This window comes from Myxocyprinus asiaticus, chromosome 5 (assembly GCF_019703515.2).
Source record: "Myxocyprinus asiaticus isolate MX2 ecotype Aquarium Trade chromosome 5, UBuf_Myxa_2, whole genome shotgun sequence".
Lineage (NCBI taxonomy): Eukaryota > Metazoa > Chordata > Actinopteri > Cypriniformes > Catostomidae > Myxocyprinus > Myxocyprinus asiaticus.
The window spans coordinates 15,541,565-15,562,730 of record NC_059348.1 but is presented as its reverse complement, the minus strand read 5'-3'; the positions used below and the strand labels follow the sequence as shown (position 1 = coordinate 15,562,730).

Sequence of the window (21,166 nt, the reverse complement as noted above, 5' to 3'; positions counted from 1 at the left end):
GACATGGATTTAACTGGAGTTGTATGGATTATATTTATGATGCCTTTATGTGCTTTTTGGAGCTTCAAAGTTTTGGTCACCATTTACTTGCATTGAATGGACACAGAGCTGAAATATTCTTCTAAACATCTTTGTGGTCTGCAGAAAAAGAAAGTCATACACATTTGGTATGGCATGAGGGTGAGTAAATAAGAATTTTCATTTTTGGTTGAACTGTTACTTTAATGGATGTAATCATGACCAATTCTTAATCACTGAAATGAAAATTTAGCTTAAGTAGTTCATGAGGCTGTCTTTCTGTGTAATGTCAATTGTTGATTTAAGAATGTGTCAAAATCCAACTTGAAGTTTTAAATTGGAGGAGACAGAAAGACAACATTTTTCAGAGTTTGTATTTTTCTTCAGGGGATGGCTGCTGTCATCCTACACATCCAAAATATTATTCTTTTGTGATTTGTTGGTATGAGACACTGGACACAATCTTAACACAGATTGAACTGTCATATCAATATAACATAAAGACACTTTATTCATAATTGACCCCAAAGATGACAATCAAGTAAAATCAGGAGCCCCCATTCCCCACAAATTAAAATCTATTGCCTGAGCGAAGACGGCATGTGTCTGGAATACAGTAGCAGCTATTGCAATAACCACAACATAACAAAAAGTAAAACTTACAACTAAAACTCAACTCTCAGGGTGGCTACTCATAGGTCATGAGGACCTGATTTGGATCACTGTACAAAACAATGCTGTCAAATGTAATTACACAGACAGGTCTGGTAATCTACTAAAAAACTCTTACTTCCTGTTAGTCAGTTACAATTGCTCATCTGCTCAGAGAACGATGTCATTTGAAACTGTTAAGTGCAACTGTACACAGAGCCATATGGGAACTGCAACATTCTCCAACATAATCTTGGCCTATTTCAATCTAATTCTGTTCTATACACTTAATAATGCTAGATAGTCCTAAACATTAATAGATGTAACACATACAGTATATGCCAAGTGGGACTCTGTTAGTGTTAAGAGTGGAAGCTTGTACAGTTGAAGTCACAAGTTTACATACACTTAGGTTGAAGTCATTAAAACTAATTTTTTTAACCACTCCAAAGCAAACTATAGTTTTGGCAAGTCGATTAGGACATCTACTTTGTGCATGACATGAGTAATTTTTCCAACAACTGTTTACATACAGATTGTTTCACTTTTAATTGACTATATCACAATTCCAGTGGGTCAGAAGTTTACATACACTAAGTTAACTGTGCCTTTAAGCAGCTTGGAAAATTCCAGGAAATGATGTCAAGCCTTTAGACAATTAGCTTCTGATAGGTGTACTGAATTGGAGCTGTACCTGTGGATGTATTTTAAGGCCTACCTTCAAACTCAGTGCCTCTTTTCTTGACATCATGGGAAAATCAAAAGAAATCACACAATTTCCGATTGGTTTTTCAAAATAGATCTTTAAGACTGATTGTCAGGGGGCCTGGGTAGCTCAGTGAGTAAAGACACTGATTACCATCCCTGGAGTCGTGAGTTCGAATCCAAGGTGTGCTGAGTGACTCCAGCCAGGACTCCTAAGCAACCAAATTGGCCCGGTTGCTAGGGAGGGTAGAGTCACATGGGGCAACCTCCTCGTGGTCACTATAATGTGGTTCTCGCTCTCAGTGGAGCACGTGGTGAGTTGTGCGTGGGTGCCACAGAGAATAGCGTGAAGTCTCCACACGCGCTCAACAAGCCATGTGATAAGATGCAAGGATTGACGGTCTCAGACATGGAGGCAACTGAGATTTGTCCTCCGCCACCCGGATTGAGGCGAGTCACTACACCACCACGAGGACTTAAAGTGCATTGGGAATTCCAAATTGAAAAAATAAAAAATAAATCAGCCAAGACCTCCAGAAGTCTTGTTTATCCTTGGGAGTAATTTCCAAATGCCTGAAGGTACCACGTTCATCTGTACAAACAACAGTACACAAGTATAAACACTATGGGACCACACAGCCATCATACCGCTCAGGAAGGAGATGTATTCTGTCTCCTAGAGATGAACGTAGTTCGATGCAAAAAGTGCAAATCAATCCCAGAACAACAGCAAAGGACCTTGTGAAGATGGTGGAGGAAACAGGTAGACAAGTATCTATATCCACAGTAAAACGAGTCCTATATTGTCATAACCTGAAAGGCTGCTCAGCCTTTAGACAATTAGCTTCTGATAGGTGTACTGAATTGGAGCTGTACCTGTGGATGTATTTTAAGGCCTACCTTCAAACTCAGTGCCTCTTTTCTTGACATCATGGGAAAATCAAAAGAAATCACACAATTTCCGATTGGTTTTTCAAAATAGATCTTTAAGACTGATTGTCAGGGGGCCTGGGTAGCTCAGTGAGTAAAGACACTGATTACCATCCCTGGAGTCGTGAGTTCGAATCCAAGGTGTGCTGAGTGACTCCAGCCAGGACTCCTAAGCAACCAAATTGGCCCGGTTGCTAGGGAGGGTAGAGTCACATGGGGCAACCTCCTCGTGGTCACTATAATGTGGTTCTCGCTCTCAGTGGAGCACGTGGTGAGTTGTGCGTGGGTGCCACAGAGAATAGCGTGAAGTCTCCACACGCGCTCAACAAGCCATGTGATAAGATGCAAGGATTGACGGTCTCAGACATGGAGGCAACTGAGATTTGTCCTCCGCCACCCGGATTGAGGCGAGTCACTACACCACCACGAGGACTTAAAGTGCATTGGGAATTCCAAATTGAAAAAATAAAAAATAAATCAGCCAAGACCTCCAGAAGTCTTGTTTATCCTTGGGAGTAATTTCCAAATGCCTGAAGGTACCACGTTCATCTGTACAAACAACAGTACACAAGTATAAACACTATGGGACCACACAGCCATCATACCGCTCAGGAAGGAGATGTATTCTGTCTCCTAGAGATGAACGTAGTTCGATGCAAAAAGTGCAAATCAATCCCAGAACAACAGCAAAGGACCTTGTGAAGATGGTGGAGGAAACAGGTAGACAAGTATCTATATCCACAGTAAAACGAGTCCTATATTGTCATAACCTGAAAGGCTGCTCAGCAAGGAAGAGGCCAGTGTTCCAAAACTGCTGTAAAAAAGTCAGATTACAGTTTGCAAGTGCACATGGGGACAAAGATCTTACTTTTTGGAGGAATTTCCTCTGGTCTGATGAAACAAAAATTGAACTTTTTGGCCATAATGACCATCGTTATGTTTGGAGGAAAAAGGGTGAGGCTTGCAAGCCGAAGAACACCATCCCAACCGTGAAGCATGGGGGTGGCAGCATCATGTTGTGGGGGTGCTTTGCTGTAGGAGGGACTGGTGCACTTCACAAAACAGATGGCATCATGAGGAAGGAAAATTATGTGGATACATTGAAGCAACATCTCAAGACATCTGCCATGAAGTTAAAGCTCGGTCACAAATGGGTCTTCCAAATGGACAATGACCCCAAGCATACCTCCAAATTTTGGCAAAATGGCTTAAGGACAACAAAGTCAAGGTATTGGAGTGGCCATCACAAAGCCCTGACCTGAGTTCGATAGAAAATCTGTGGGCAGAACTGAAAAAGCATGTGTGAGGAAGGAGGCCTACAAACCTAACTCAGTTATACCAGTTCTGTCTGGAGGAATGGGCCAAAATTCCAGAAACTTATTGTGAGAAGCTTCTGGAAGGCTACCCAAAAAGTTTGACCCAAGTTAAACAATTTAAAGGCAATGCTACTAAATACTAACAAAGTGTATGTAAACTTCTGACCCACTGGGAATGTGATGAAAGAAATAAAAGCTGAAATAAATCATTCTATTATTCTGATATTTCACATTCTTAAAATAAAATAGTGATCCTAACTGACGTAAGACAGGGAATGTTTTCTATGATTAAATGTCAGGAATTGTGAAAAACTGAGTTTAAATGTATTTGGCCGGGGTGTATGTAAACCTCTGACTTCAACTGTATGTACTGTTCTAATAGAAGTGTGCTGAATGCTATTGCTGTTGTAAGGATCATTTGCTCAACAAAATAATGTTGGCCTTTCAATCTTACAAACATATAGATATACACGCACTCTTCCACAAGAATAAAAAAGAAAAAAAAAAAACTTATATTACCATTGAATGAGTAAAAATTTATATTGATATATGAAGGCATAGCACGCACTGTAAATAAACAGACACCTTAATTTTCAAAAAAGTTTTTGCCGTGGACATATGTAGCTTTAGCCATCTTTATCCAGAATGTTTTTCACATCTGCAAACACCTGAAAGAAAAGTGAGAGACAGCAAATTAGAGAAATGAAAGAATGGAAAGACATCTATTTCTACTCATAAAATGGATAGTTCCGACTCTATATTCTAACTGGATGAGCCATGTTTGAAGACATTGTAAAATGACTATATACAAAGTCCCTTTCAAGGCAAGTTAGGTCACTCAGTGGCCATCTTTGGAAAGCTCCCGAGCAGCTATTTTCTACTGATACAAGCGGCATTAAAGTACATCTCCAATCAACTTGAATGGGGAAAGACCAAAAACTCCAAAAACGGTTGGTCAAGATTATGATCAAAGAACATATTTCAAACCAGCTGTAAAACGTTTTTTAAGGCTGGTCCAGTTAATGCGCATGAGCGTTCCTGTGTTGACTAACAGGTGATGCTGTATCAAAAAGGTGACTGGCTCTTTTACCTGCAAGGTGGGACATCCTTTTCTGCCTTCTTGGGCATTCAAATTTCTCCCATTGATTTTAATACAAGTTTTCCGTCTCGGGCAAAATAGTCTCACCACTTTGTACTGCGCCATGTTGCTATGTTGATTGGCAACCATAAACTTTTATTGCTAGGCTATTTAACTATATTACTTTGCATAAAAATTATTTCAGTTATTATTAAGTAATTCATTTAAATGTTTATCGAACAAAGGTGTCCTTTTATCATATTGCTGTTACGGCTGTGTTATGAAAGCAATAAGCCAGTCGATTCTGTGTGTTATAGTGATTTTATTATGGGTAATAAGGTTTTAGACAATCAAATGCCTTTTGCACCAAAAAGTGCTTTTTTAAAGGTTGAATTTAAACAAAACAAAAAAAAAATTACTTGATTGAAATAAAACTAAAGTACTACAACAGTCCTACCTCATCCACTGAGCGGGAGGCATCAACTGTGCGCACCTTCCCTTGCCGTTCATACAGCTCTATAATGGGCCGTGTGGACTGAAGATATGTCTGGATCCTAGTAAACAACAGATTTAGCAATAGATTTATGCATGTACTGTATACAGTTGTGCTCAAAAGTTTGCATGCCCTGGCAGAAATTGTGAAATTTTGGCATTGATTTTAAAAATATGACTGATCATGCAAAAAAAGTATTTAAGGATAGTGATCATATGAAGCCATTTATTATCACATAGTTGTTTGGCTCCTTTTTAAATCATAATAGTAACAGAAATCACCCAAATGGCCCTGATCAAAAGTTTACATACCCTTGAATGTTTGACCTTGTTACAGACACACAAGGTGACACACACAGGTTTAAATGGCAACTAAAGTTTAATTTCCCACACCTGTGACTTTTTAAACTGCAATTAGTGTCTGTGTATAAATAGTCAATGAGTTTGTTAGCTCTCACGTGGATGCACTGAGCAGGCTAGATACTGAGCCATGGGGAGCAGAAAAGAACTGTCAAAAGACCTGTGTAACAAGGTAATGGAACTTTATAAAGATGGAAAAGGATATAAAAAGATATCCAAAGCCTTGAAAAATGCCAGTCAGTACTGTTCAATCAGTTATTAAGAAGTGAAAAATTCAGGGATCTCTTGATACCAAGCCAAGTTCAGGTAGACCAAGAAAGATTTCAGCCAAAACTTCCATAAGAATTGTTCGGGATACAAAGAAAAACCCAGAGGTAACCTCAGGAGAAATACAGGCTGCTCTGGAAAAAGACGGTGTGGTTGATTCAAGGAGAACAATACGACGATACTTTTTTGTTATTAACATTTTGTATTGATTCCAAGACCGACAAAAATAAATTTAACCACAAAATTATGCATTTGGAATCAACTTATAACCCTTTATAATGGGTGAACTATCCCTTTAAGAATGACATGGAATAACACTGTAAGTCTTGTGACAAACTGGAGTGAGACTTTAAAATCTACATACTTTTGGGAAAAATAAAGGCAAATATTTAATTAGACAAAAGAGTGGAACAAAAGAGTCTAAAAAGATATAAAGGAGGGGCTGGATGGGGAAGAAGTACCTCTTCTCTAGGCTTTCTCTGTTATCATCAGTGCGTCCGCTGCTCTTCCCCCGCTCTAAACATCTGTCAATGCACACCTGAAAAACACAAACACCAGTGTAACGTGTGCTGATGGAACACTGGAAAATAACATTTCATGCAATAATGAACTAAATCAGATTCAACAATGTGATTTTTGGATTTTTAAAACTTGAAAATTGGTCAATAGTTTTTTCATAAATGGGAAAGCAATTCCAAAAATTATTTGTAAAGCCCATGTAAAAGTTAACTCAAAAAGACATGACAAAAGACAATTATTACATCGCTCTCTGGAATATTAATTTAAATTAAAAAAAATAAATAAATAAAACAAATTAAAAATAAAATGAATTTGTTAAATGAATAAGCATGATGATGTACTGTCAGCACAACATTATCACAAAATAAACAGAATTATTAAAAAAAACATGCAGATTTTTACAATGATTATTATAGATATAATCATTATTATTATAATACACTATCTCTTACTTGGATACGGTAGTAGCTTTAAAGAAGCTTAAAGGGGTCATGACATAATTTAAATTTTCCTTGATATTTTGAAATAGGAGTTCATTGTACTATAAAAACAAACTGTAAGTTTCAGAACTCAAAACTTCCTTCTTACTGCAGAAAGAGCATTTGTTGAAACCAAGCTGCCAAAATGACTCGTTCTCTACTTCCTCCACATTGTGATGTCACACTGTGGTAGACATTTGCATCTGAACGCCTCCACAACAACAAATCAATGTCTACTTTACCTTATTAATTCCGTAGCCCCGCCCAATAGCGGTGAGCAGTGAGATGGCAAGTAGAGAGCAGGTCAGTCAAGAGCAGAGAGCCAATCATAACAGTGGGCGTTTACTGTTAAGTCTTAAAGGAGAAGCAACACCAAAACCGAGAGTTTCTGACAGAGGGTCAGAATAAGGGTGGAAAATGATCATGTTTTACAAATATCTGGCTGTTTTTTGTGCAAAAAAAACAAAAAAACTTTACTAACATTTTAAGTGAACCTCAAGGAATATATTAAAATAATAAAAATGGCATGTCATGACTCCTTTAAGTAAATATACAACCAGCTTGTAACTTTAAACAAATGTAACAGCAGTGCAATAAATGAATAAATAAATCAAAATCACTCTAAAAACGTATGTCACTCCTCACCTCATTGCTACAGTCAAAGAAAAGAACAAATTTGACATCTGCCTTCCCGTCCATGAGAGTGTTCCATCCCTGTAGGTTGTCTTGGTTACGTGGGAAACCGTCAATAAGAAAGCGGAACTTTTTTTCATCTGCCTTCATAGTCTCCTCCATTGCCTGCAAAATTTTTAAAGGATTTCAGAGATTATAAAATAAAAACATCCTAACAATATCCAATTTAGATACAATAAAATACTAATCTGCAACTCACAATAGGGAGATCAGTCAGTGACCATCATTATAAATTGACCCTAAAGAAACTTGACTACTTTATAATGTATGTTACTGGAGATATGATTTATGCCTAATATGAGACAAGCCCTTTCCACAGCCTGAACGCTCTTTGCACTCTGCTCCTCTGTTAGTGAAACATTATATTTGTTATCACACAGTGAGTTCACTCTCTGCATTATTTCTCAGCCTGTTTTAAATCTCTTCTACTTTCATCATGACGGGACTGCAGAAGCTTGTAGAGCAAGACAGACAGGTGAAACCACCTTTTTCAGTAAGCTGATGGTGATTTCCACAGGGACGATCTTGCCCTCTTTGATGTAGTTGTCAATGAGCTGACCGACCTCCGACCCCGTGCGGCTGCGCTCTTCTCTAAGCAGGTCACCGGCAGACAGGTGAGTGTAGCTGTAGGTCTAGACAGGAAATGGAGACATCAACATGTGTCCAGTGAACTAGAACATATTATAAAAAGGATCCTGGTTCTCATATCATCATATAATATTCTGTAAATAACAATGACACTGTATAAAAAACTGATACATTTACAGTAAAATACAGGCAGCTTGATTTGTCAGTAATTTATTTTAAAGATACTTTTCAGGCTTTAAGGGATGAAATTTTGATGACTGTATATTTCCGGTTCACTGCTGTTTATATCATTACATGATATTAAAAGTCTGATTTTCACTTTAAAATGTATAGTTAATTACCATAGTAATAAGAGTTGCAGGAGTAATAATAAATACACATGTAGAGAAACACAAAACACCATTAGGGTAACATGTGACACTAAAATAATGCAAATAAACATGAAATAAACTACATAAAATAGGCTATAACAAAGAAAAACCCAATGTACATAACTGATATTAAAAATAAAAAGGAACATAACTATTCCCATAAAACATAATTAAATATGATGGGTCACACAAGGACTTCTGGGAGTGCCAACTAGAGAGAAAGAGGTGTGTGTGTATGGGATGGGCAATTGAATAGGCAGTTTTGTATCAAAGGTTGCCCAGATATTACATGTTAGATACATCATAGGTACACAAAAGACTCAAACTTGTTCCACTTCCAAAGAGCTTTCAAGTTTTTCTTTCAGAGTAGAAACATTCCTCAACATATGAGATTAGAGGTCAGAATAAGTGCTTTGCAAGAACAACGGAAACCAAAACAAAAGCAGCGTTGCCAAAACGGCTATTTAATAAAGAGCCCCAAAAAGGAAAATTCCAGGTTCAATACAAGTGAAGCTCAATCGACAGCATTTGTAGCATAATGTTGATTACCACAAAAATTAATTTAGACTCATTCCTCTTTTTCTTTTAAAAAAAGCAAAAAAGTCAAGGTTACAGTCAGGCACTTACAATGGAAGTGAATGAGGATAATTTTTACAGGGTTTGAAGGCAAAAATGTGAAGCTTATAATTTTATAAAAGTACTTACATTTATTCTACTGTTTAAACTTGTTTATTATTTGAGCTGGTAAGTCTTAACAAATTAGCGGACTATTAAATTACCAGAATTACGGTGTTACGTCATTATGGCAACGAAGTGTTAAAATTGTATATAACTTTACACAGAAAAGGTTAGTAAGCGATTTTTTTTTTCACTCTAAAATCATGTTAACACTAGGGTTGCCGTCTAATAGTCGACCAAACATTAGTCGATGAGAAGAGTCTTTGTCGACCAAGTTTTGATTGGTCGGTTGGTCGCAGAAAATAAAAACTCCACAGGAAACCGACTAACACTGGTATTACTGCTGGTTGGATGCTTATTTATTTTAACTAAAAATTCAAATGAAACTGGAAAAGAATTAAGTGCAATTAAAATGTGTGTTGTTCAACTTTTTGAAAGATGGCTTTACAACAGTTGTGAAGGGCAATATTTCTCTGGCAAAGAACTTAATCCGTGCGTTCTCTACAGGTCGGGTATTTTGTTGTCTGGGAAAATACTTGTGTGTGAATACATTCGTTTTGTTCCCTCCTTCACAATATATATATATATATATATCGCAATATCCAATTACATCGGCAACCCCCAGGCTGAGGGATCAGTGAATATTCTTGCTTTAGTGATTTTGCATTGAAAATTTAATTAATTTATTTAAAAAATTAAAAACTGAAATCAGATACATTTCTAAATTCAAATTGCACTCGAAACGAAATGAAAAAGCAAATAAAATAATGAAGTGATAAGAATAATATATATTATCACCTTTCCATTTACCATCAGGCAAGTATCCATCTAAACATGCAGGCGGAAAATTACTTACGCAAATGAAGACATAAAAACAATTATAAATGTAAAAATAATAATTATAATGATGATAATAATCACTGAAATATAAATCATGGTTCGAGGTTTTAATCACAGATGTATAGGCTGCAGAACTGTGGTCAAAATGAACTGCTCTGTGGAAATAAAGTGAACTGAACTCAAAGCATTTACAACATGCATAGACGATACTGTTCTCGCAACAAAAAACAAAAATCAGAAGACAAAAACAAAGAAAGAGTGAGAACCTTTTACATGCGTGTTCCACAAGACTGCACGCCTCCACACAAACAGCGTGTGATACATGCGCATAGACGCTTTTCTGTCGTCTTTTCTTAATAATATAATAAAGTGTTTCTTCAAGCGCGTGTCTGTGTGTCTACAGGCAAATTATTTGTAATATTAATTTGATAATAATAATATACTAATAATAATAATAATAATAATTTAATACATTAATGGGAAAACGAGCCAAATATCATCTTGATATCATCAAAGGCATCAGCTATTGGGACTATCATCGATCCCCGAGATCATCGTTTGTCAGCACAACCCTAATGTGCATTTCTCTCTATAAATTAACTAAATGTTCAGACAGTCTCCTTGCTGGCTTTTCCGACACATTCAGAATCATTACCGCTTTTGCTGGTGTCGCAAAATGTATATTTTAAAGGCTCGTTATTATGGTTTAGTATTTGTCTGTAATGTAGAACAGTGTTTGCAATGTTACTTATAACATTCTCAGCCCTGGAACTCAAACCATTTTCTGATGCCTCCCCAACATATATAAAAGTAATTAAGTTAATATCATAAATGTGCAACAACTAGTTGACTAATGGCTTAAACTAACGCCTACTAGTCGACTAGGGAAATCTTTGGTCGGGGGCAGCCCTAGTTAACACGCAAATCATTCATTCCAGTTTCAGAAGTTTAGGGGATGTGAGGCACACATATGCCCTTATACCCCAGCTGGACACTGTGCTGACTTCACCACTAAATAAACAGCAGAGGCTGGGACCTGTTTGAACAGAAGTCCTGTTCAGAACCAGGATAACCTTTACACAACTAAAATCATGCCAATAAAGACTCGGATCTTGACATATCCTGATCTCTCACACTAAACTCTTATGCCAAGTCAAATGAAACAGCATAACTGTTAATGGTGCCAAATGGCTTTGCACTTGAGCGCATTTCCCCTTATTAAATGTCCTAGAGAGGGCATGCGGAAATGCATTATCTCTGTGCGCTGGAGCAATTATTAAGTCAATAACACCTTACAAGCCCCACAAAATGCTCGCTTTCGTTCATTTAGCACTAGAATTATTACTCGACGTGAATCTGAATCATTTGATTCGTGCATCTCTCTCACCTCCACGATTCTGGCGCATTGTGTCCCTTTCCCCGCGCCAGGCCCGCCCAGAACAAACACAACCTGCGGCTTCATTATCACACTGATCCTGTGCACAACGCGTGGAAGCTTCCCCGTCAGCCTCTGCAGCAGCCCAACGATCATAAACCGCGCGCGATAAGAGATAGTTTGACTCAATGAAGCACATCGACCCCTGGGAGACAAATTCAGCACGCAGGGCTGATTCAATGACCGATTGGTGCGTCTCAAGGAAGTGAGCCGGGCAGATTCCACTTCCGCCGTACACGTGTCCGCCCAATCAGAGAGCAGATGATGTGATGACATCACTTAACCCACGCCCACAACTCTGAGCGCTCTCCAGAGCGCGCATCCCCGTCCCTAGCGGGCGCGCGCACCAGCATCAGCACCTCTCCGCAACTGAACAGCGACCGTACGAGCACATGTCTGCGTTAAGATGCTCCACCGCTTTTCAGTGGAAGAAAATATTTGAAAATCACCGCATTGCATGATGATGCTTTGTGTTTGTTGTTGTCATCATCTTTGTGTCTCTTTGCACAGGGTTTCTTTGCTACGAATGTAAGGAAAAAACTCTCTATGATGCTCATGTGAGGTTGGATTCATCTGTGTTATGTATCGCGTCTCCGATTTCAAAACGAGCCGCATCAACAAAATGTTGGGTAGGTCGTTCGCCAGGAGGAAACAGACCCGACATACAGTCTCTATGCAGCACCGGGTGCCTCCTCAACACTGACATGCCCGCGCCCAACAGAAAAACCTGGATCAAAGGGCTCCGAGCTACAGCCGCACGCGTGAATTGGCAGGAGGAAGGGAAACGGGCTCGCTTCGGGTGTCCGATTTGGGGGAGGCCGGATCACATCTGCTGGGGACGAGCATCAAGGGCAGTGCGGCACTCCGGCGATTCACAAACAGGCGAAACGGATCGTCGAAACACCCCCGTCGAAACATTCCCATTGCAGCTCCTCAGCGGTCTCAAAGATGTCCTAAAACGGCAGATGGACGCTTTAAAATGCAACTAAACGTGTCTATCTCCATAGCACATATGCTGTTTTTACTGCTTTCATTCGGGATTTATCGAGGATATATTGAGTTGGAAATGAAGACGAGGATCTGTCAGCATTTTAAGGGTTGTAAAAAGGGCCAATGAATATATTGCTTAGCCACATCTTTATTTTTTCCTCACTGGCCACACTGACACCCCTAATAAGTAGGACCATGGGTTGCATTCAGAGCATCGCCTGCAAGCCCCGCATCCGTCGGGAGAATATAGTGGTGTATGAGGTGTCAGCCTCCATTGACCAGTGCCCGACCATCATTGAGGAGAACTCGCCCATTGTGCTGCGATACAAGACGCCGTACTTCAGAGCATCGGCCGGAATCGTGATGCCCCCGGTTCCCAGAAACGAAACATGGACTGTGGGATGGATTCAAGCGTGCACACAAATGGAATTCTTCAATACATATGGTGATATTGGCATGTGAGTAATTAATGAACACTTGTTAAAGGGACAGTTCACTCAAAAATGAAAAATCTCATCATTTACTCACCCTCATGCCATCCCAGATGTGTATGACATTCTTTCTTCTGATGAACACACATGAAAATTTTTAGAAGAATATTTCAGCTCTGTAGGTCCATAAAATGCAAGTGGATTGTGTCCAGAACTTTGAATATCCAAAAATCACATAAGTTAACACAGAAGTAATCCATAAGACTTCAGTGGTTAAATCCATGTCTTCAGAAGTGATATGATAGGTGTGGGTGAGAAACAGATCAATATTTAAGTCCTTTTTACCATAATCTCCATTTTACCTTTCACTTTTATGTTCTTCTTTTGTTTTTTGGCAATTTGCATTCTTTGTGCATATCACCACCTACTTTGAACTTTGATACGATTTATATAAAGCTCCCCCACTCCAATCAAATCACTTCAGAAGACATGGATTAAACCACTGGAGTCGTTTGGATTACTTTTATGCTCCCTTTATGTGATTTTTGGAGCTTCAGATTTCTGACCACTTTCATTGAATGGACCCACAGAGATGAAATATTCTTCTAAAAATCTTAATTTGTGTTCCACGGAAGAAAGAAAGTCATACACATCTGGGATGGCATGAGGGTGAGTAAATCATGAGAGAATTTGTAGTTTTAAGTGAACTATCGCTTTAAGCTCAAGTTTTAACACAAGTCTGATGTTAATATGACTCATTATGAAGGTAGCATGAGGGGTGCTGGGGATTTTCATTTTTTTCCTTTAAAGCTGGGCTCCCTTGTGGTTTTTACGTGATAAATCTCTCATTTATATCTCACTTATAGTATGTGGTGAGGACTGTTTGTTTGCTAATTAAGATGTGTTCTTGAATTAACATATTTTGTTGGTCCTAGAAAAACATTCCTGTCAAATAAACAGTCCCTCTCCTTTAACCCTCTTAACCCTTATAAAGGGCTGTGTGCTGAAATGCATTGATTTGAATAAATTTCTCCCTTTAACAAGTGTTGCTGGATTTACCCTTTTCAAGAGTACTTTGTTGTGCCCATGCACCTTGTTTATTGATGAAGTTGCACCTAAACAAACAGTCCAAACCAAGGATCTAACCCACTATAGACATTGAGGGGGACACACCCCAACCCAGTGTTTCGACTGTAACCACATATCAATCCTGAATATGTGGTTACAGTCTTGGTCCTAACCCTAAATATAACCCCAACCCAAAGTCTACGTAAAATAACCGCTGTCTGTGCGTGTTGTCTGTGTATGTGTCTGGCATTGACTGTCCTATAGAGTAGCACAAAGCAGCCATAATGTGCATGCATGTCGAAGGCATCCATACAGGGTCATGGTCAAAAGAGTTTACTTTGAAAGGCTGAGCGATCGACTGTGCACAAGATAAAGCGACACACTGAAAAAGGCCAAAGTATACTTCGGTTGTCCATGTGCTACTATGTTTCGCGAACAGTGTCCGTCACATAAATTTAGTCATGTGCATATTCTGTGTGCAGCTTAATATTTCTAGACACACGGACAGTCCGTGTCTGTGCGCATCGTCTGCATGTGTGCCCGTGGTTGACTGTCCTAGAGTATCACAAAGTAGTCGTAGTGTGCATGTGTTGAACACATTCGTACTGGGTTGCAGTCAAAAGAGTATACTTTGAAAGGCTGAGCGTTCTGCTGTGCACAAGACAAAACAAAACACTAAAAAATAAAGTAAACCCTAGCCTTAAAGGCCAAAGTATACTTCGGTTGTCCGCATAAGAGTATACTTTGAAAGGCTGAGCGATCGACTGTGCACAAGATAAAGTGACATACTGAAAAAGGCCAAAGTATACTTCGGTTGTCCGCATAAGAGTATACTTTGAAAGGCTGAGCGATCGACTGTGCACAAGATAAAGTGACATACTGAAAAAGGCCAAAGTATACTTTGGTTGTCCGCATAAGAGTATACTTTGAAAGGCTAAGTGTGAGACGGAACGGCACACGGAAAAATGAAGTATACCCTAGACTTTAAGAAAAAGTATACTTTGGTTTTTGTGTGCCCGTGCCGCTACATCTCAAGCACAGTGTTTTGCCATGCGAACAGTCCGTGCATACTATCCGCAAGAAGCCCAAAATTTCTAGACGTGCAGACAGTCCGTGTGCAGTCTGTGCACATTTCCTTGGATGTGCCTGCCACTGATTGCCCTAAATAGTACCACAAAGCAGTCATAGTGTGCATGCATTGAACAGTTGAATAAATTGAAAGGCTAAAGTGCTCGACTGTGCACAAGACAAAAAGGCACACGGAAAAACTATGTATACCCTTGCCTTGACCCTTCACCCTAACCACTTATAAACCTAAAATCAGAGGCAAATAATATATTAATAGGAATGTTGTCCGGATAAAATGTCCTAAACTTTACCATTAACTTTAACTTAAAGGTATAGTTCACCCAAAAATGAAAATCATTCACTCACCCTCATGACATCCCAGTTGTGTATGACTTTCTGTCTCCTGCAGAACACAAACAAAGATTTTTAGAAGAATATTTCAGCTCTGTAGGTCCATACAATGAAAGTGAATGGTGACCAGAACTCAGAAGGTCCAAAAAGCACATAAAGGCAGCATAAAAGTAATCCATGCAACTCCAGTGGTCAAATCCATGTCTTCTGAAGCGATATGATAAGTGTGGGTGAGAAATAGATCGATATTTTAGTCCTGTTTTTTACTATAAATCTCCGCCAGTAGGTGGCTGAATGTGAAAATCACTTCCACACCAGTATGTGGAAGTGAAAGTGAAAGTTTAGATTTATAGTAAAAAAAAAAAAAAGAAACAGTTGAAGTCAGAAGTTTTCATACACTTAGGTTGAAGTCATTAAAACTAATTTTTTAACCACTCCACAAATTTAATATTAACAAACTATAGTTTAACTAAGTCGTTTAGGACATCTACTTTGTGCATGACACAAGTAATTTTTCAGTAATTGTCTACAGACAGATTGTTTCACTTTTAATTGACTATATCACAATTCCAGTGGGTCAGAAGTTTACATACACTAAGTTAACTGTGCCTTTAAGCAGCTTGGAAAATTCCAGGAAATGATGTCAAGCCTTTAGACAATTAGCCAATTAGCTTCTGATAGGTGTACTGAATTGGAGCTGTACCTGTGGATGTATTTTAAGGCCTACCTTCAAACTCAGTGCATCTTTGCTTGACATCATGGGAAAATCAAAAGAAATCAGCCAAGACCTCAGAAAAAAAAATTGTGAACCTCCACAAGCCTGGGTCATCCTTGGGAGCAATTTCCTAATGCCTGAATGTACCACGTTCATCTGTACAAACAATAGTACGCAAGTATAAACACCATAGGTCCACACAGCCATCATACCGCTCAGGAAGGAGACGCATTCTGTCTCCTAGAGATGAACGTAGTTTGGTGCGAAAAGTGCAAATCAGTCCCAGAACAACAGCAAATGACCTTGTGAAGATGCTGGAGGAAGCAGGTAGACAAGTATCTATATCCACAGTAAAACGAGTCCTATATTGACATAATCTGAAAGGCTGCTCAGCAAGGAAGAAGCCACTGCAACAAAACCACCATAAAAAAGCCAGACTACAGTTTGCAAGTGCACATGGGGACAAAAATCGTACTTTTTGGAGAAATGTCCTCTGGTCTAATGAAACAAAAATCGAACTGTTTGGCCATAATGACCATCGTTATGTTTGGAGGACAAAAAGGTGAGGCTTGCAAGCCGAAGAACACCATCCCAACTGTGAAGCATGGGGGTGGCAACATCATGTTGTGGGGGTGCTTTGCTGCAGGAGGGACTGGTGCACTTCACAAAATAGATGGCATCATGAGGAATAAAAATTATGTAGATACATTGAAGCAACAAATGGGTCTTTCAACTGGAAAATGACCCCAAGCATACCTCCAAAGTTGTGGCAAAATGGCTTAAGGACAACAAAGTCAAGGTATTGGAGTAGCCATCACAAAGTCCTGACCTCATTCAGAGAGAAAATTTGTGGGCAGAACTGAAAAAGCTTGTGCGAGTAAGGAGCCCTACAAACCTGACTCAGTTACACCAGTTCTGTCTGGAGGAATGGGCCAAAATTCCAGCAACTTATTGTGAGAAGCTTCTGGAAGGCTACCTAAAATGTTTGACCCAAGTTAAACAATTTAAAGGCAAAGCTACCAAATACTAACAAAGTGTATGTAAACTGACCCACTGGGAATGTGATGAAAGAAATAAAAGCTGAAATAAATCATTCTCTCTTCTATTATTCTGATATTTCACATTCTTAAAATAAAGTAGTGATCCTAACTGACCTTAGACAGGGAATCTTTTCTATGATTAAATGTCAGGAATTGTGAAAAACTGAGTTTAAATGTATTTGGCTAAGGTGTACTGTATGTAAACGTCTGACGTCAGCTGTAAATATTGATGTTTCTCACCCACACCTACACTATATTGCCAAAAGTATTCGCTCATCTGCCTTTAGTCGCATATGAACTTAAGTGACATCCCATTCTTAATCCATAGGGTTCAATATGACGTCGGCCCACCCTTTGCAGCTATAACAGCTTCAACTCTTCTGGGAAGGCTTTCCACAAGGTTTAGGAGTGTGTTTATGGGAATTTTTGACCATTCTTCCAGAAGCGCATTTGTGAGGTCAGACACTGATGTTGGACGAGAAGGCCTGGCTTGCAGTCTTCGCTCTAATTCATCCCAAAGGTGCTCTATCGGGTTGAGGTCAGGACTCTGTGCAGGCCAGTCAAGTTCTTCCACACCAAACTCGCTCATCCATGTCTTTATGGACCTTGCTTTGTGCACTGGTGCGCAGTCATATTGGAACAGGAAGGGGCCATCCCCAAACTGTTCCCACGAAGTTGGGAGCATGGAATTGTCCAAAATCTCTTGGTATGCTGAAGCATTCAGAGTTCCATTCACTGGAACTAAGGGGCCAAGCCTAGCTCCTGAAAAACAACCCCACACCATAATCCCCCCTCCACCAAACTTCACAGTTGGCACAATGCAGTCAGACAAGTACCGTTCTCCTGGCAACCGCCAAACCCAGACTTGTCCATCAGATTGCCAGATGGAGAAGCGTGATTCATCACTCCAGAGAACGCGTCTCCACTGCTCTAGAGTCCAGTGGCGGCGTACTTTACACGACTGCATCCGACGCTTTGCATTGCACTTGGTGATGTATGGCTTGGATGCAGCTGCTCGGCCATGGAAACCCATTCCATGAAGCTCTCTACGCACTGTTCTTGAGCTAATCTGAAGGCCACATGAACTTTGGAGGTCTGTAGCGATTGACTCTGCAGAAAGTTGGTGACCCCTGCGCACTATGCGCCTCAGCATCCGCTGACCCCACTCTGTCATTTTACGTGGCCTACCACTTCGTGGCTGAGTTGCTGTCATTCCCAATCGCTTCCACTTTGTTATAATACCACTGACAGTTGACTGTGGAATATTTAGTAGCGAGGAAATTTCACGACTGGACTTGTTGCACAGGTGGCATCCTATCACAGTACCACGCTGGAATTCACTGAGCTCCTGAGAGCGGCCCATTCTTTCACAAATGTTTGTAGAAGCAGTCTGCATGCCTAGATGCTTCATTTTATACACCTGTGGCCATGGAAGTGATTGGAACACCTGAATTCAGTTATTTGGATGGGTGAGCGAATACTTTTGGCAATATAGTGTATCATATAATTTCTGAAGACATGGATTAAATGACTGGAGTCATATGAATGACTTTTATGCTGCCTTTATGTGCTTTTTGGGTTCTGGTCATTATTCACTTGCATTGTATGGACCAACAGAGCTGAGACATTCTTCAAAAATCTTTGTTTTCTGCAGAAGAAAGAAAATCCTTCACATCTAAGATGGCATCAGGGTGAATAAATGATGAAAGAATTTTCATTTTCAGGTGAACTATCCCTTAAATCCTAAAATCTGATTGGTTGATAGGAAAGTTGCTCCGGGAATAATAAGGATGTTGATCCAGGATCATGCCCTACTCAGTGAAATCACAGTAATCTATAGGATGTAGATTAAACAAGAAAGACAGTTAGAGTGGGAGAGAAGTTGACAGAGAAAGCTTAGAAAGAGACCATTAAAAAGAGTGGGAAGGTGGGAATGGAGAAAAAACAGATTCATGAATATTTAATTCACAGCCCTGTGTCTTTTAATAACTGTTTTTCCATATTTGCATGAGGCACTTTGCTGACTTATGTGATTTTTGGAGCTTCAAAGTTCTGGTCACCATTCACTTGCATTGTATGGACCAAAAGAGCAGAGAAATTCTTCTAATTTTCTAATTCTTCTAATCTTCATTTGTGTTCAGCAGATTAAAGAAAGTCATACACATCTGGGATGGCATAAGTGTGAGTCAATTATGAGGGAATTTTTATTTTTTGGTGAACTATCCCTTTAACCTTTCACCCTGTCTTCCTCCTGCAGGTCCAGCTGGGAGCTGCCAGAGCTTCGTGAAGGACGGGTGAAGGCCATAAGTGACTCTGATGGCGTCAGTTATCCCTGGTATGGTAACACTACCGAAACAGTGACTCTCTCAGGCCCCACGTCCAAACCCTCCCGCTTAACAGTGAGCATGAATGACAACTTCTATCCTAGTGTGACATGGGCAGTGCCAATCAGCAACAGCAACACACCAATGCTTACGCACATCACTCGAGACCAGAGCTTCATCACTTGGCTGGTGGCACTAAATGCAGACACCAAAGAGCGTATTGTTCTTCAGACAGTACATTGGCGTATGCGGGTAGACATTGAGGTGGATCCGTCCATGCCTTTAGGTTCTCGTGCCAAACTGATGGGCAGACCGCACCAAGAGCAACCGCACATTCTCAGCAACAATGAACCAATCCCGCCCAATGCACTAGGTAGGCCCAATGCCAACGACGCCCAGGTGCTGATGTGGAGGCCTAGGAGGGGACAACCACTGGTGGTTATACCGCCAAAATAGGGATGTGCCTACAGGATGATAATTTTGCTTACTTTGAAGACTGCATGCACTGTTATGGGACACAGCAGCACTGGATATGGGGAACCACAAGTTGCCATTTGAATAAAGGTGTCCTATGGATTGCCAGTTTTGTTTGTTTTTGTTGAAGCCTCTGAACTGAACCTTCTGAGAAGGGCGTTCTCTGCGTGCACCATGAAACTAAATTGCCTTTAAACTCCACAGCACTCAGTACTTGGTTGGTTATCATTTAGTGGAATGATTATTACTAAATCTAATCTGCATTTCAGGACAGATGCTCCATAATGCATGAAAGAGATTGAATGTTTTGTCCCATACAACACAAAGTGAACTTGGTCACTACAAATCCGGCTGGAAATTGACAGTTTTTCTTAGTAGAACAACCAGCAAAACTCTATGAAATTCACATGTCAGTTGAATGAGACTTTGGCAAATGCTAGCAAATGTCTTTCACATGTTGTATTACAAAAAAAGACAACAGTGCATGAAGACATTCACCAACTAAGGTGGAGTGTGTTGCGTTGGGGCCGGGCTGATATCCTCAACCAATCAGATGCATCCTGGAACTGGAGAGCTGATTGGAGTTTTGTTTATGCTCGCATATAAGTTTGTTTGAGTTTAAGCAGTGGGTGCTGCACCATAGGCATTCACCATATAAGTCACATGCCATACACACTCCATCTTTACCATTCTCCATGTCTCCCGGTCTCTCTGTTATCCCCCAAGCTGTCTCAAAATCTCCTCTCCCTCCAAGACACCTTGTGTAATTATGATACAGATGAGATTGAGTTTCCATCACAAATATCAGGTTTACCTTTAAAGGGATAGTTCACCCAAAAATGAAAATTCTCTCATCATTTACTCACCCTCATGCCATCCCAGATGTGTATGACTTTCTTTCATCTACTGAACTTAAATGAAGATTTTTAGAAGAATATCTCAGCTCTGTAGGTCCATACAGTGCATTTTGAAGCTCCAAATCCACATAAGGGCAACATAAAAGTACTCCAAAAAACTCAGCAGAAGCGATATGATAGGTGTGGGTGAGAAACAGAACAATATTTCAGTCCTTTTTCCTTAACTTTCACTTTCTGCTTCTGTTTTTGGTGATTCTCATTCTTGGTGCATATTGCCCCCCTGCTGAGCAGAGTGGAGAATTTATGACAAAAATGACTTAAATACTGATCTGTTTCTCACCCACACCTATAATATCGCTTCGGAAGACATTAATTTAACCACTGGAGTCATATGGATTACTTTTATGCTCCCTTTATGTGTATTTTAG

General features: G+C 39.8%; 2 protein-coding genes across 2 annotated transcripts; one reads left to right on the top strand and one right to left on the bottom strand.

The window, feature by feature from the left end:
• Positions 1-511: 511 nt before the first annotated feature.
• Positions 512-11,634, bottom strand: LOC127441673 (UMP-CMP kinase). Its single transcript, XM_051699324.1, has 6 exons — positions 11,373-11,634; positions 7,994-8,140; positions 7,461-7,613; positions 6,279-6,355; positions 5,156-5,252; positions 512-4,288 (listed from the first exon to the last, which is right to left on the bottom strand). Exons 1-6 carry the CDS (start codon positions 11,514-11,516, stop codon positions 4,247-4,249), a joined length of 660 nt encoding a protein of 219 aa, XP_051555284.1. The 5' UTR covers positions 11,517-11,634; the 3' UTR covers positions 512-4,246.
• Positions 11,635-12,083: 449 nt separating this feature from the next.
• LOC127441672 (protein FAM78B-like) lies at positions 12,084-20,755 on the top strand. Its single transcript, XM_051699323.1, has 2 exons — positions 12,084-12,868; positions 19,341-20,755. The coding sequence occupies exons 1-2, from the start codon at positions 12,534-12,536 to the stop codon at positions 19,861-19,863; spliced, it is 858 nt and encodes a 285-aa protein (XP_051555283.1). The 5' UTR covers positions 12,084-12,533; the 3' UTR covers positions 19,864-20,755.
• Positions 20,756-21,166: the final 411 nt, after the last annotated feature.

Bases quoted from the DNA above. Each gene is read 5' to 3' on its own strand.
- LOC127441673 (XM_051699324.1), bottom strand. From the start codon at position 11,516: ATGATCGTTGGGCTGCTGCAGAGGCTGACGGGGAAGCTTCCACGCGTT. The intron at 8,141-11,372 runs GTGAGAGAGATG...TTTCCTGTCTAG, and splicing joins AATGCGCCAGAATCGTGGAG to ACCTACAGCTACACTCACCT. The intron at 7,614-7,993 runs GTGGTTTCACCT...AAAATTTTGCAG, and splicing joins CCATCAGCTTACTGAAAAAG to GCAATGGAGGAGACTATGAA.
- LOC127441672 (XM_051699323.1), top strand. From the start codon at position 12,534: ATGAATATATTGCTTAGCCACATCTTTATTTTTTCCTCACTGGCCACA. The intron at 12,869-19,340 runs GTGAGTAATTAA...TTCCTCCTGCAG, and splicing joins ACATATGGTGATATTGGCAT to GTCCAGCTGGGAGCTGCCAG.